Below are 15,353 nucleotides of genomic sequence, written 5' to 3'. Positions count from 1 at the left end.
GACTGATGAGGTTGTTTCTTCCTTTCCTCTGCATCCTCCTTTTCCTCTTCCTCCACTGCTGCTCAGTGTAAAACTTGTGGCAAGAGCTGTGCCCTCACAATGGTGAGGCTGTGGAGAATGCAACAGACTATCATGCAACGGCACCTGCTCTGCCGACTATTGCAGGGATCCTCTAGAGCAGTACAGACAACAGAAATGTTGTGTCAGGCACACCAGTGGTCTGCCCTATCGCATTTCATGTGGCAGCATAGCTTTTAGTATATGTGTGCTGTACATATGTGCCTGGGTTGCACACCAGAGTCATCAATCGTGTCATCAGCCAATAGCCCTTGTTGACCAGTACCCACTGTTTGGTTCATTGCGGTGGCACAAATACATCTGGCACAGCAGATTGCCACAGAATGAAGGCATCATGACTGTTGCCGTGCACTGATCTGCATGTTTCACTTCTTACTGTCATATAGCAGCTGAATGTTGAAGGAGCGGAATCCCTTTCAGTTCCAGTTTGTGGCAAAGTTGGCATTGCAGCACCCGTAAAGTAACACCTGTGCAGTCATTGGCACTCTGCACTTTGGGGAAGTCTGCATTCCTGGTGAGGCTGCACACTCATTCCTTCCTGGCCCCTGGCAACAAAGAATGAAATGTAATTGGCTCCCTTTGAACAGAGAGTCTCAATGACTTCCCTTAATTAACAGTGGATGGCAAATTGTGAGATTTTGAAAATATCTTAACTCCAATATGGAAGAAGTCAGATGCTTGAAAGTTCATCACCGCAGTCACCTTGACAGCTGCTGATAATATAGCCCATGGTCTGCTCCAAGATTGCAGTTGTGGCTGCAGCAGCTGGCAGATTTCAGTCAGGACATCCTTGCAGAAGCCATTGTTGCTCGCTGAGGTTCAGGTAGTGAATTGTTCCCTGAACACTAGGCAAATATGGTCTCCAGCTGACAGCTGTCCTCCTCCTTCCTCTGCAGCATCTTGTTCTGGTCCGTGTGACCTCTGTTTATTCTCCTAGTTGTGCTTTATTCTGAGGGAATTCCTACTAGTGTGACCTTGTCTGGGAGCAATAGCACAGAAACCTTGAAGTCAGCAAAAAGAGCTTCAGCATCTGCCACACCCCACTCCCTATAGACTTTCGCAACTTGAAATGACTATAGAAAATACTAAACACTTGTAGGGTCATAGAAACAGCCAGAAGAAATCAACCAGCAGCTAATATGTAAGTAATCGAATTGCACTGGTGGTGTCCTTCCCTGCTGCTGTAGGCATGGTCAGCTCCTTAAGGTTAAGAAAGGGCAATGACTGGAGTGTTGAGCTCCAAAATGGCACTGCTGGGGCGCAATGGGTGCTTTACACTGTTGGTGTCAAGATGCACCTGTTCTGCATACTTCCAGTGGATGGCCAATGCATACCCTATTGCCTATACCAATAAGGCGCCATGCACAATTCATCCCTCAAGTGTGTGTGTGTGCATAACTGCAGACACCATTTTTGAACTCCAAGAGAACTCGTAGAGAACTTGTGCTAACAAGCCGAATTTCTCACCCTTTGTCTACATGGTTGACTACCACACTGACTGATACATTTATTCATTGGTGGAAGAATCATTTTTTTTGTTGAAGTATTTGTCTCGATACATTAACACAAGCACGGGATACTTTAAATAAATAGCAAAATAAAATTCAGCAATTCAGTAGAATTTTGGTAGCCTGTAGAATATGAGTAAACAGGAAAATTTTGAAACAACCTTGAATCTTTTTCTTTATGGAAAATTTATTCCATAATCATTGAGAGCAGTTTCGCAAAGCACAATTATAATGGGAAGTTTAGTGTAAGAATGTATTGCAAAACAATTCAGATTAATTTCTCATAATTATGAGAATTCTGCACATAAAGGTTACTGAGTGAAACCCCATAGTTAGTAGCAGTAAGGCTTAGAAAGCAAAGTATAGTTCAAATGAATGTATTGAGAAAATCTGTTTTGAATTTTAGCTTTAAGAAGGATTCCTGATCAGCAGTATATCACTCTTGCCCAGGATTTGCTATTTGTCAGTCCTCAAAGGCCACAGTTATATTTTCCCCATTAAATTGTGCAATTAGTTTTCCTTATGTATAATGTATTAGTTTTCCTTTGATAACCAGCAGTCCACTTGAGTTTTATGTTTAATTGTGTTTCTGAAATTCTGGCAATAAAAGTAGGGCAAATGTTTCATTCAGATCAGCACAATGGTAATGTTGCTTTAACCTTTCCCCATTAGCCTATTATTTGGACATGGTCAACAGGTCCTACACAGGATAATTTTATTTCAACAAATCTAATTAGTGCTTATTCTCAACTGATTACTGTCCCACAATTCAGACAATTTTGATAGCGGCATTGTGCTGGGAAGCAGTACTCTGTATTAAATTCATGTATTTGTATTTTCCTAGCCTGGTTGTTAAGTTCCACATAGTCAGGCATGTCTTGCAGAAATAGCATAAGCATAATACCATAAGAGGGGAAGTGGTTCTGGGCCTGTAACAGTTACTTATTGATACACCAGGGCCAGAATTTTACATTCGGTGTACGGGCGTGTGTCCCGATGTTACCGCGCACCGTTGTGATATTTCGGCCGATAATTGAAAGGCCTATTAAGGCCATTAACAAGGTAATTAAGCTGAATTTTACACTGCCCGTCCAAGCTTACGGTTGGTGGCAGACGAAAAGGCCAAGAGGCCTTTGCATTTTTTTATGAAACCTCATCCACAAGCGGGATGAGGTTTCCTAAAGCTAATACAAATTAAATTAAAAACTTTCTTTTGCCATTAAAAACATGCCCCATATCAGTCTCCGTGCCTCAGGGAGATTGAAGCGCTCTTTCACCCGCATGCGCGAACTGCGCGCTAGACCCGACTCTCCCTCCTCCACCCCCACCCGCCCCCGTCCGCACAGGCAGTGTTCAGCACTACCGCTTGCGATCCACGCAGGGTGGGCCTTACTTGGCCCACCCGCGTGAAATCGCGGTGTGGAGCTGATCATGGGCCGGTCAGCTTCCCGGCTGCTCCGCCCGCTTCCGCCAAGCCTGCACGCCAAATGTAAAATCCTGGCCCAGATGTGTTAATTGAAGTTTTAATTCCAATCATCAATAATGACAATAAGTATTCTCTTTATTTTTTCCAAAGGGCCTGAAGCCAATGGACCACAATGGGCTCGCTGATCCATATGTCAAATTACATTTGCTTCCTGGAGCCAGTAAGGTAGGTTATGGATTAAAAGCAGAAATGTTTTTCAATTGTTTAAGATGAAAGAGTGCGGACTAATCCTGCTCATTATCATAATGTGAGACATACTTGATGGTTTTCAAATCTAATCGATGTTATTGATGAAAATCTGCCCTGTTTGTTGATTGTAAGGACTCTTATGAAATAGTTGGATTATTCTTAGTGGTCATCCACTGCACAAGACTACCTGTAGAACAGCAGTAATTGGCATTAAATTGACAATTTAACACAGAGGTTACAGGATGGCTTGTGTGGAGGATGAGTTGTGCACCACTTCATTGAATGTTGCTTTTATACTTACAGCTGCAAACCTGAGAACAGTAGTGGTAGTATGGGTTCTGGGCAGGCAGTGCTCCAACGCTAACCGGCTGGGATTCTGATCCCCTGGCCAGGAGAGAGCTCTGCATATACCTGGATACACACGAGCCATGTTTTTCTCCCAGCAAGTCAAGCATTTAGAGTGCAAGTTGCAGTGTTCACACCCTTTTATGCATTTAAATTAAACTCCAAGTAGATTTTGAAGTGTCCAGCAGGTTTGCAGAATCAGCTGCAGACTTTTTTAAACCTGATTTACCACCATTACACTCCATGGAGCATCAAACTGAAGCATTGTGAGCCATTCTACTCCAGGGAGTTTCACACCACTTCTCTTTGGAGCCAAATTAACTCGTGACTTTGAATTTATACTGCAAATTTAGCATCATGGGAAAGTAAGTATCATTTCAGAGTGAAGCTGAAGTTGTATGGAGTAATTTTCTGAAAACTGGCTCTGAGGTGCTCCAACTACCACAAGACCTACTGGACAGTTATGGACAGGGCACCCAGCAGGATTTTCTGATGTGTAGTGACGGTAGGTAAAATCAATTGTCAATGGCGTATACTGAGAAAACGTAGCCTGTTGTATAAACAATGCTATACCTGACCCCCAAGTGTTTGACCGTGACACTGGGGATCAAAATGTAAGTATCTCATTCCCTATTAAGGATATCACTCATTCTTAGCTCAAAATTGATGATAATATTGCATTATTCTTCATTCATATATTTGTTCAAGGTTTGCTCACTGAATTTTGAATGTTTGGCAAAAATAACACATTAATAGAGATAGATACCAGCAGCATACGAAAGTGAGTTTGGACGTTGACATTTTCTGAAATATATTGTGTGGTCATCTGCCATTATTATCATTTACTTTATTAAATATAATATACTGGACCACATGTGCATTAAAAAGTTTGACTATCAAACAACTGCAATAATAATTGGACTTCCTATTATTTTTATTAATACCAGTAAACTCCTTTTTCTATTTACTATTGATTTTAATCTAATGCCATTTATTTCTTATTATAATTCACAGAATGAGTGCACAGTCATGTGCAATGGAACTGTACTTGTCTATTAAAAATTATGCTTCTTTGAAGGAAGCAATTTATCTATGTATTTGTATTAAACCACCTTTTAAACGAATTGTATCCCAAATGTAGGAAAAGTGTGGCTTATTTTCTAGTACACAACAGACATTTATCAATAGTTTATAATTAAACCAAGATTTCCAATATGGGTATGAATCAGAAAGGAACGTTCTGACACAGGCATTGTGCCTGCCTGAGTTGTGCCATGACTCACTGGGGATAGTGAGCTGTAATATCAAGCTCCACTGTTCCCTGAGCCACGACAAATGTGAAACGTTTGACCAAACCACCAGATTGCCCCAATTCTACCTAACTGTTTAATTTAGGTTAACAGAATACAAGCACCAGGTTTGTAAACTTAATAATAAATAACTGTTTATTGAACAAACTGTCATTAACCAGTGGCAAAAGAAAGAAATATGAACTGCTAATTTCTAACTCTATAACCTAAACTCTACCCTTTCTTAAGTCCCTATACACACGCATACAAGATGCACAAAAATGTGGATTTTAGGGTGGGATAAAACAGTTCAATAGCACCAATTCCGGAGTACAGGATTCGATGGGTTGATTTTGATTGATGTCTTCCAAATTCCTTTCAGTTCTTGTTGATGACAAGAAGTGGTCTTCCAGCACCTTCAGTAGTTAGTTCACTGGATGAGCACTTGCCTTTCAACGTCTCTAACAGTGATTTTCCCCTTTTGCTTCTTGACTGGGGTTGTCAGAGAGAGCAGGTTAAAGAGATATGAGGAGAAAAAGCCAGCTAGCTATTATTGTGGAATTACTGGAATCTTCCACACACAGGAGAAAGAGTTTTAGGTCTTATTCCTTTCAGGCTAGGAGCTATTCTGCTGCACTGCTCTCAGGCAAAACCTGCTCAGGAGCTATTTAAAACATTGTTGCCAGGCAGCTTCCTTGGTCCAGGACTCCTCTCCGGCACCACCATGTCTTTCACGGCACACTGTTCCAGGACTGCAACATTATATATATCTCGCATCCTGTTCCAGTGGACATGTCTTTCAAACTGCAGCCATTGTAATTTTAATCCACAGTCCAACAGAAAATAAAAAGATATGTTCTTTACAACACTCTAACAGAAATAAAAAGTTTTGTTCCTTACAGTTGTACACAAGGAAATCCCAGCAAATCATCTCAAGTCAGATCTCTTTGTCGTTCAGACTGAGCTCAGTGTGTAATTCACCAGATTGCTGCAATTAGAGGGCAACATGCTCTCAGGATCTTATATGGTTCAATAAGATCTTCTCTCATTCTTCTAAACTTCAATGGATAGAGACCCAACCTGCTCAACCTCTTCTCAGAAGATAACCCCTTCATCCCAGGAATCAGTAGAATGAACCTTCTGAACTGCTTCCAATGCAATTATGTCCTTTCTTAAGTAAGGAGACCAAAACTGTACACAGTATTCCAAATGCGATCTAACCTACGGCCCTGTACAGCTTCAGCAACACTTTCCTACTTTTATACTCGATTCCCCTTGCGATAAACGCCAGAATTCCATTTGCCTCCCTAATTGTTTGCTGCACCTGTGTACTAATTTTTTGTGATTTTTGTTTTTTGCACCAGGACGCCCAGATTCCTCTGTACCGCTGAGTTCTGCAGTCACTCCCCATTCAAATATATACTGTCTTCTATTCTTTATGCCAAAGTGGACAAGCCCACATTATGCTCCTTCTGCCGAATTTTTGCCCAATCACTTAACCTAAATCCCTCCGTAGACTCTTTACCTCCTCTGACACCTTACTTTTCTCCCTATCTTTGTGTCACCAGCAAACTTAGCTACTATACATTCGGTCCATCCATCCCAGTTATTATGTAGATTGTAAATAGATGAGGCCCCAGCACTGATCCCTGTGGCACTCCACTAATAACACTAGCCTAGGAGGAGGTAACTCTGTCAATCCTGTTTTTATTGTTCTGAGGACTTGCCTCCAAATATGACAAAAATTTGGAACCTAAGAAAACTAACTGTCATTAGCAGTAAACGAGTAACGTTTGCATGCCACAAACCGTTTCACCCCACACAGACTATTTTATAGCATTTTGAGTGCTTGCCATGCATGCCCATTCTGCTACAGGGTACAAATTGCAATTGCTACTTTACTTGAAAGTTTTGAAACACTAACAAGTTAAAATGTTTTCACCCAAAAATCCCTTCAAGTAAAACCGAGCTGCATGATGTATGTGCACACATGCTCACAGTCACGACAGATGGGTTAGGACCTGTAACTGTGAAGGGGCGTGAACACGCCCTTTGGCCAGCAGGTTTCTGCTATTCCACTGCTTTAAACATCTGCTTACTCACATTTTGCCTCTAACACTTCCAACATTGCTTCTTTACTTTCAGGACAAGGTAGCACGTAAAAAAGGAAGAGGACATGCATACTGGGGGTCAGTACACCATTAAGGGGGTCAGTGCATTCAGAAGCCATGACATGGAATGCATAGGCATAGTAGGGGAGAATCTTTGCTAAATTCAAGGACAGTATTATCTTTCTCACTTAATTTTTTTGCATACTTAGTGCCCTAAGGCGCACACTTAAGTACAACACCATGCCAAATGAATCTTAGCAGCTCTAAAAAATTTCAAGCACTGTTTCTGGGTCCTGGCCCACATGGGTCCAAGGTGAGCGAGAGCAGGCATCTTACGAGAGGTGGCCAATTAAGAGGCCCCCTTCACTTTTGCCATCCAATTGAGGATTGTGGGTGGCTTCCTTAGGCTGGAGCACAGGACATCACAGGCCACTCCACTGGAGGCTGGTAATCCCCACTGAGACACCAGTGGGAGCTGAGGATCAGACTGATGGAGTGGCAGGGAGGCACTGCAGTTGCCATTAGGTTTGGTATGTGGCAGCACCAGGGCATCTACAGTAGAATCCCCAGTGAAAGGTTTCCTAAGCCCAGATGGAGTGCCTCAAATGAATGTTATAAAGGCTCCCTTATCTATCAACAGGAGTAAGACTGGATAGGTGGATGAATCTACTTGGATATCTTGGTCAAATAAAGCCAACAGTCAACCAGTAGATCTAGTGGACTTGGATTTCCAAAAGGTATCAATAAGGTGCCAGACAAAAGGTTAATATGCAAGCTAAGGCCTTATAGAATTCGGGGTAATTTATTAGCACGAATGGAGAGAATTGGTTAACGGACAGGAAGCAGAGAGTAGGGATAAACAGGACATTTTTAAGTTGGCAGGCTGTAACTAGTTGAGCACTGAAAGGATCAATGCTGGGCCTCAGCTATTTAGAATATGTATTAATGATTTAGATGAAGAGACTGAGAGTAACGTATCCAAGTTTGCTGATGATATAAAGCTAGGTGGGAATGAAAGCTTTTGAGGAGGAGACGAACAGGCTGCAAAGAGATATATGAGTGAGTGGGTGACAAGGTGGCAGATGGAATATAATGTGGGGAGATGTGAGGTTATTCACTTTGGTGGCAGGAAAAGAGAAAATAATTTTTATAAGGTGTGGAACTTCAAAACATTGATACCTGAAGAGACTTGGGTGTACTTGTACAAGGAACACAAAGTTAGCATGCAGGTACAGCAAATGATTAGTAAGGCAAATGACATGCTGGCCTTTATTGCAAGGAAATTTGGGTACACACATAAAGAAGTCTTGCTACAATTGTATAGGGCTTTGTTAAGACAATACCTGGAGTACCATGCGCAGTTTTGGTTTCCATAACTAAGGAAGGATATATTTGTATTGAAGGTGGTACAGTAAAGGTTCACTGTATTATTTCCTGGGATAAGAGGATTGTCCTGTGATGAGAGGTTGAATAAATTAACCTCTACTCTTTGGAATCTGAAGTATGAGAAATGATCTCATTGAAACATACAAGATTTTGTGGAGCATGACAGTGTAGATAGTGAGAGGTGGTTTCCATTTTCTGGGAAATCTAGAACATGGGGGTACATTTTTTAAGATAGAGTTCTGTAGTAATCTGATATGTAATATGCCTTTAAGACAAGTATTGTAATGCACGGCCACATGATCTTAATATCCAATAACAGAGTAGCGTGGGCTAGCTTTATGTGAGAGAGCCTTGAGTTAGTCACTGATGAGTGAAGATAGGGTTTTATGTTATGAGCACACAAGTATAGCTGCAGTGTTTAGTTTGTAAATAAGCAGCATGTGTTTATTCTAACAACGATCTCCGGATGTTCTCTGACTCTGTACCAACTCAGTCACCACGAAATAAGCGTGCAACCCGGATCCTTTAGCCTCAACAAACCAAGGGCACTAGATTCAACAAACTGGTGACGAGAGTAAAAGTACAAAAGATCATGGAAAAAAAACGAGGTGAAAAGTGAGAGAGGAAAACGAAGGAAACCAGAACATTTGAAATCGGGCCATACCTCGCACAGTGGCTGCAAGTTAAAGAAAATTTCCTTCTCAGTGTCAAATTAATTCCCTAAGAGATGTCGCAATTTGGAAGAATGGAGCCATTCAATCCAACCTCGGACAACTGGTCTCACTATGTTGAACACCTCGCGTTCTTCTTCCAGGCGACTGACATTGTGGGGGAGGAGAAAAGGCGTGCAATCCTTCTTTCCACGTGTGGGAGTAAGACATACGGATTAATCCGAAAGCTGTTGGCGCCCATTGGCTCAGACTCCAAGGGCTGAATTTTGCCGTTGGCAAGCAGGGGGCGGGGCCCGCTTGCCGACACGCAAAATGACGCGGGATGACCCCCCGATGTCATCCCGCCCCATTTAAATCTTCAGGAAGGCACAGCGAAATCAGCTGTGCGCCTGCCAACCTGTCAATGGCCAATTGCGGTCATTGACAGGATAATTAAAACAATTAAAGGACCTGCCCGTCCAACCTTAAGGTTGGCGGGCAGGCCAGGAGCCCCGGCGGGCTTCTGAAAAAACATGAAACCTCATCCACCGACGGGATGCAGTTTCATGTCTGTTTTAAAAAACTTTAATAAAGTTTTAGTGAAATTTATTAACACGTCCCATCTTGTGTGACATTGTCACATGAGGGGGACATGTTAAGGATTTTTTTATTTTTCTATTTTTCATGTTTGAACAACGGTCAGCGATCTCCCTAAGGCAGCACTTAGCCTCAGGGAGATGTGCGCTCTTTCGTGTGCATGCCTGAAAGAGCGCACTCTCGCTTTTGGGGAATCCCCCCCCCCCGCCTGCATAGGAAGCGCATAGCGCTTCCCTCTGGGCGTCACATTGGGTGGGCCTTAATTGGCCCGCCCACTTAAACTGGCAGTGTGGTCCGCTTCTCCGACGGGGATTGGCTCCCCGCCCACCAGAGATTGGTTCGAGCCCGCCCGTCCGGAAGGCAGAAAATTCTGCCCCAAAAGTTTTGTTGATTTAGAGAACCTCATAAAGAATCATTATCAGCCTAAGCTGTCGGTAATGATGCAAGGCTTCAAATTTAACTCAAGAAATAGAGCTGTGGGGAGACAGTCATTGTTATGTGGCAAGTCTGAAGCAATTAAATGAATATTATGAGTTTGGTACATCTATTAACGACATGCTTAGAGATCATTTGGTGAGCGGTATAAACAAAAATGCAATTCAGAAGAGATTGTTGGCTGAAACAAATCTAGACTTTCAGATGGTGTTAGAAATTACTCTTGCAATGGAAGATGCAGTGCAAGACTCAGAAGCCATTTGAGGAGCGCAAAATGGCTCTGTCCTCCATGTTGGGCAGGGAGCCTCAACCAAAAGGAGCACAAAAGTGCAGAGCTTTCCGAAGTGGGAAGCAGTCACCGCTAGCAGACAAATTAAAAGGGAAATGACATAATCGTAACAGAGATGGAAGCAGACAACCTTGTAATGAACCACGATTTAAAAGGATTGAATGTTTCTCCTGCCATCAATATGGACACCTCATGAGACGTTGTAAAGACAATCAGGAAGGCTTTCAGCCAAAAGCAAAAACCCATTGAGGTTAACAGCATTGAAAAGCCTGAAGTAATAAATGCTGACATCTATTTGTTATATAATTTAAAGGTAGGAAGAACGGAGCCTATCTATGTAACCATGAGAGTGAGTGAGAAGCCTATCAGAATGGAGGTGGATACTGGTGCATCCACTACGGTGATTGGTCACCATACTTTAAATACCTGAATCATGGAGAACGTAAGCTGAATTTTAGAAGGAACTGATGAAAGATTAAAAACTTATACAGAAGAAGACATACAAGTCAAAGGCATATGTAAAGCCTCTGTAAACTATGAAGGTCAAACAGTGAGATTACCCTTTATGGTAGTAGCAGGTGAGGGACCTAGTCTCCTCGGACGAAACTGGCTAAAAGAAATTAAATTAGAATGGAATGGAATGGAATCTTCCAACTAAGAACTAATGGACTTTCACAGCTAATACAGAAATATACCTCAGTTTTCAAGGAAGAACTTGGAAAAAATTGAAGGGCCACATGCAAAAATTCATGTAGATCCCAAAGTGACGCCAAGATTCATGAAGGCAAGACCAGTACCTTATGTAATGCGGGATAAGGTAGACGCCGAACTGGACAGATTAGAAAAACTGGGAGTGATACAACCAGTACAATTTTCAGAGTGGGCAGCTCCAATTGTACCTGTTCTCAAACCTGACTGAAGCTTTAGAATATGTGGTGACTATAAATTAATAGTCAATCGAGTTGCAAAATTGGATCGACCCCCATACCTAAAATTGAAGATTTATACATTAAACTGGCATGTGGAAAGGCTTACACAAAGTTAGATTTGAGTCATGTCTACCAGCAATTGGAATTAGAGCAGGCATCCCAAAAGTTTGTCACCATAAATACACATAAGGGATTGTATGAATACACCCGTTTACCATTTGGCTTTTCTTCTGCTTGCGCCATGTTCCAAAGAACCATGGAAAGTTTGTTAAAGGGATTGCCCCATGTTGTAGTTTATCTGGATGATGTTCTCGTGCCTGGATTCTCAGAAAAGGAACATTTGATGAACCTGGAGGAAGTTCTGAAACTCTTTTTGCAAGTTGGAGTGAGATTGAGAAAGGAAAAGTGCATATTCCAGGCAAAAAAGGTAACTTACCTAGGTCACAAGGTCAATTCACAAGGCCTACATCCAATTGAAGAAAAAGTGAAAGCAATTAAAGAAGCCCCAGAGCTGAAGAATACATCCGAACTAAAATCATTCTTGGGGATAATTAATTACTATGGATGCTTCTTGCCTAAACTATTGACAGAACTGGCACCATTGTATTGTTTGCTCAAGAACAATCAGAGATGGTCATGGCAAACACCACAAGAAGAAGCTTTCACAAAAGTGAAAAAGTTGTTACAGTCATCTACACTTAGTACATTTTGACCCAAAGAAAGAGTTGATATTAACGTGTGATGCATCAGCTTATGGAGTGGGAGCAATGCTTTCCCATCGAATGGATGATGGATCAGAACAACCTATAGGTTATGCGTCGAGAACACTTAGTACAGCAGAGAAAAAGTACTGTCAAATTGAAAAAAAAGGCCTGGCAATTATTTTTGGTGTTAAAAGGTTTCAGCAATATGTACATGGTCATCATTTTACGATCATAATGGACCACAAGCCATTATTAGGACTATTCGATGAAGACCAAACTATACCTCCTATAGCCTCAGCAAGAGTACAAAGATGGGCGTTGATTTTAGCAATGTATGAGTATACTTTTATTCATAGACCCGGAAGTCAAATTGCAAATGCAGGTGCACTCAGTCGTTTACCCTAGCAAGCAAAAGATGGGGATGTTCCAATTCCTCAGGAATACGTCTTGTTGTTGAACTTCCTGGACTCATCACTGATATATGTAAAACAAATTAAAGATTGGACAAACCAAGGCCCAGTCTTATCCAAAGTGAGAAATCAAGCTCTTTATGGTTGGTCACAAACACAAGAACCTGATTAAATAAAACCATATTTCCAGAGAAGATACGAGATAATCAGCCAAGAAGGTATTTTATTGTGGGGAGCTCATGTGATTGTTCCTCCAAAAGGACGAAAGCCATTGTTATCTGAACTTCAAAGTGCACATCCTGGAGTTTCGAAAATGAAGGCAATAGCACGTAGCTATAGGTGGTGACCGGGAATGGATGGAGAAATGGAAAGCCTAATGAGAAGTTGTATGCAGTGTCAACAAGTGCAAAAATTACCTGCAACAGTCCTGTTACACCCCGAGAGTGGCCAGGAAGGCCATGGGTACGAGTACACATCGACTATGTGGGACCTTTTATGGGAACAATGTTTCTCCTTATCATAGACATTCATTCAAAATGGATGGATAGATACGAAGTGAAGTCACCCACATCTTCAGCGACAATAGACAAGCTACGACAAAGCTCCACCATAAATGGATTACCTGAAGTGCTAGTATCAGATAATGGAACAGTATTCACAAGTGCTGAATTTAACTGATTTACAAGCCTCAATGGTATTATTCATGTGAAAACATCTCCATACCACCATTCTTCAAACGGACTCGCTGAGAGTGCAGTTCAGGCATTCAAATCTGGTATGAAGCAATAACCTGGAGATTCGATAGCAACTAAATTAGCACATTTTCTTTTTCAATATAGAACCACCCCTCATTTGACAACAGGTGTCACACCTGTGGAATTGTTGATGAAGCGCCATCTCTGGTCGAGACTGAGCCTAATCATGCCAAACTTTGGCGGGGGGGGATGGTAGGAAGAAGACATGAAAATCAGACAATGGAACATGATTGTTACATTTGGGACAGAACATTTAATGTAGGAGAGAAGGTATTAGTGAAAATTTTTAGAGAAGGACCAACAAGGTTGTTCGGTGAAATAAGTGCTATAACAGGACCGCTTTCTTACCATGTGAAAGTTGAAGATCGAATAATAAAAAAACATGTGGATCACATATGAAGTGGAGAAGCCAAATATCCAGAAGTGTTTCCACCAGTGCTCGTGACTGAATCAGCATTTCCTGCTGAAAGAACTCGACCAAGTACAAATGTATTTAAAAGGCCAACTGTACCTGAAAGAGTCGAAGAAACAAATTTACTGGAACCTGCTGTAGAACCTGAAGCTCAGATGGCTTCAGTAAGGGAAACTCCAAAGCAGACTTCAGAAGCTATAGAGCTGAGACGTTCTACATGCATAAGGAAACCCCCAGAGAGACTGACTTTGTAGATAATTGAACTGTGTAAATGGCTTGATATATAGAAAAATTGTAAATTGTATTTTTCAGTAAAGGCACATTTTTAGGATAGAAGCCTGTAGTAATCTGATATGTAATATATCTTTAAGACAAGTATTGTACTGTAAGATCACATGATCTTAATATCCAATAGCAGTGTAGCGCGGGCTACCTCTGTGAGAGTCTTGAGTTAGTCACTGATGAGTGAAGATAGAGTTTTATGTTATGAGCACACAAGTATAGCTGCAGAGTTTAGTTTGTGTTTATTCTAACAATGATCTCTGAATGTTCTCTGTCTCTGTACCAACTCGGTCACCCCGAAACAAGCGTGCAACCCGGATCCTTTAGCCCCCAACAAACCAAGGGCACTGGATCCAACAAGGTCAATCAATTCGGACTGAGAAAAGGAGACATTTTTTCACTCAGACCATTGTGAAGCTTGGAATTCTCTAACCAGGGAGCTATGGGTGCTTACGTGTTATGTATATTTAAGACTTAGATCGATTGATTTTTGGTCTGTCAGGGAATCATTAGATATGGGAAGTGGGTGGGATAGTGTTGAGGTAGAAGATCAGCCATGATTGTATTGAATAGTGGAACAGACTTATGGGGCTGCTGCTTCTATTTTTTGTGTCTTCAACATGGCTCAAAGTATAATACAATCCCCACCACTTAAAAATGACTGCATTTAAAATGGGTATTCACTTGATATCGGTCAAAAAGAGATAACCATTATAATTTGTATTAACATCAATTTCAAAGTTTCCTGTTACAGCGCCTTAAGTGCTCTGTTTTTTTTGTTAGAAACAATTGTATTCATTAGTCCACTCAACCAGCCAGTTATCAGCCTGCCATTCAGGCTTGAGTCATTGTTACTATATTAGATCATATTAGAATAGGATCGTTAGCTCCCCAGCGGTTATTTTGTTCACTTCTTCAATCAGTGTTAAAGCTGTGGAGCTACATGAACAGGCACCACTTGAAATTTACCTCAATGAAAAAGTTAACATGCACAAAATGTAAAAGTCACCAAGATTGTGACTACAAGTTATTTCCAACATAGGAGCAGACTATTCAGCCCAAAAGGTCCATGCTGGCGTTACGCTCCACATGAACTTCCTCCCAAACTTCTTCATCTAACCCCAGCATATCCTTCTATTCCCTTCTACCCCATGTGCTTAACCAGCTTCCCCTTAAATGCATCCAAGTTATTCCTCTTAACTACTCCTTGTGGTAGCAAGTCCCACATTGTAACCCTTCTCTGGGGAAAGATATTTCTTCTGAATCCCCTGTTGGATTTGTAATGACTATCTTTTATTTATGGTCCTCCAGTTCTCATCTCAACTGCAAATGCAAACATCTTTTCTATGTCTACCTTATCAAACCCGTTGGTAATTTGATAGGCCTCCATCAGGTCACTCGATGTCTCCTCTTCACCCAAGAACCCCAGCTTGCTCAATCTTTCCGATATCAGTAAGATCTCTCAGCCCTGATATCAATCTAGGAAATCTTTTTTGCA

General features: G+C 41.5%; 1 protein-coding gene across 2 annotated transcripts in view; it reads left to right on the top strand.

Annotated features, from left to right (window-relative positions):
- LOC144684619 (double C2-like domain-containing protein beta) overlaps positions 1–15,353 on the top strand; it is a 344,343-nt gene that overhangs the window by 105,519 nt on the left and 223,471 nt on the right. For both annotated transcript variants that reach the window (XM_078548630.1, XM_078548631.1), the window contains exon 3: positions 3,163–3,237. In XM_078548630.1, the coding sequence (XP_078404756.1) occupies positions 3,163–3,237 (75 nt within the window). The remainder of the gene's footprint in view (positions 1–3,162; positions 3,238–15,353) is intronic.

The sequence above is a fragment of the Cetorhinus maximus genome, chromosome 9 (genome assembly GCF_964194155.1).
Source record: "Cetorhinus maximus chromosome 9, sCetMax3.hap1.1, whole genome shotgun sequence".
NCBI lineage: Eukaryota > Metazoa > Chordata > Chondrichthyes > Lamniformes > Cetorhinidae > Cetorhinus > Cetorhinus maximus.
This window is presented reverse-complemented; position numbering and strand designations above follow the sequence as displayed.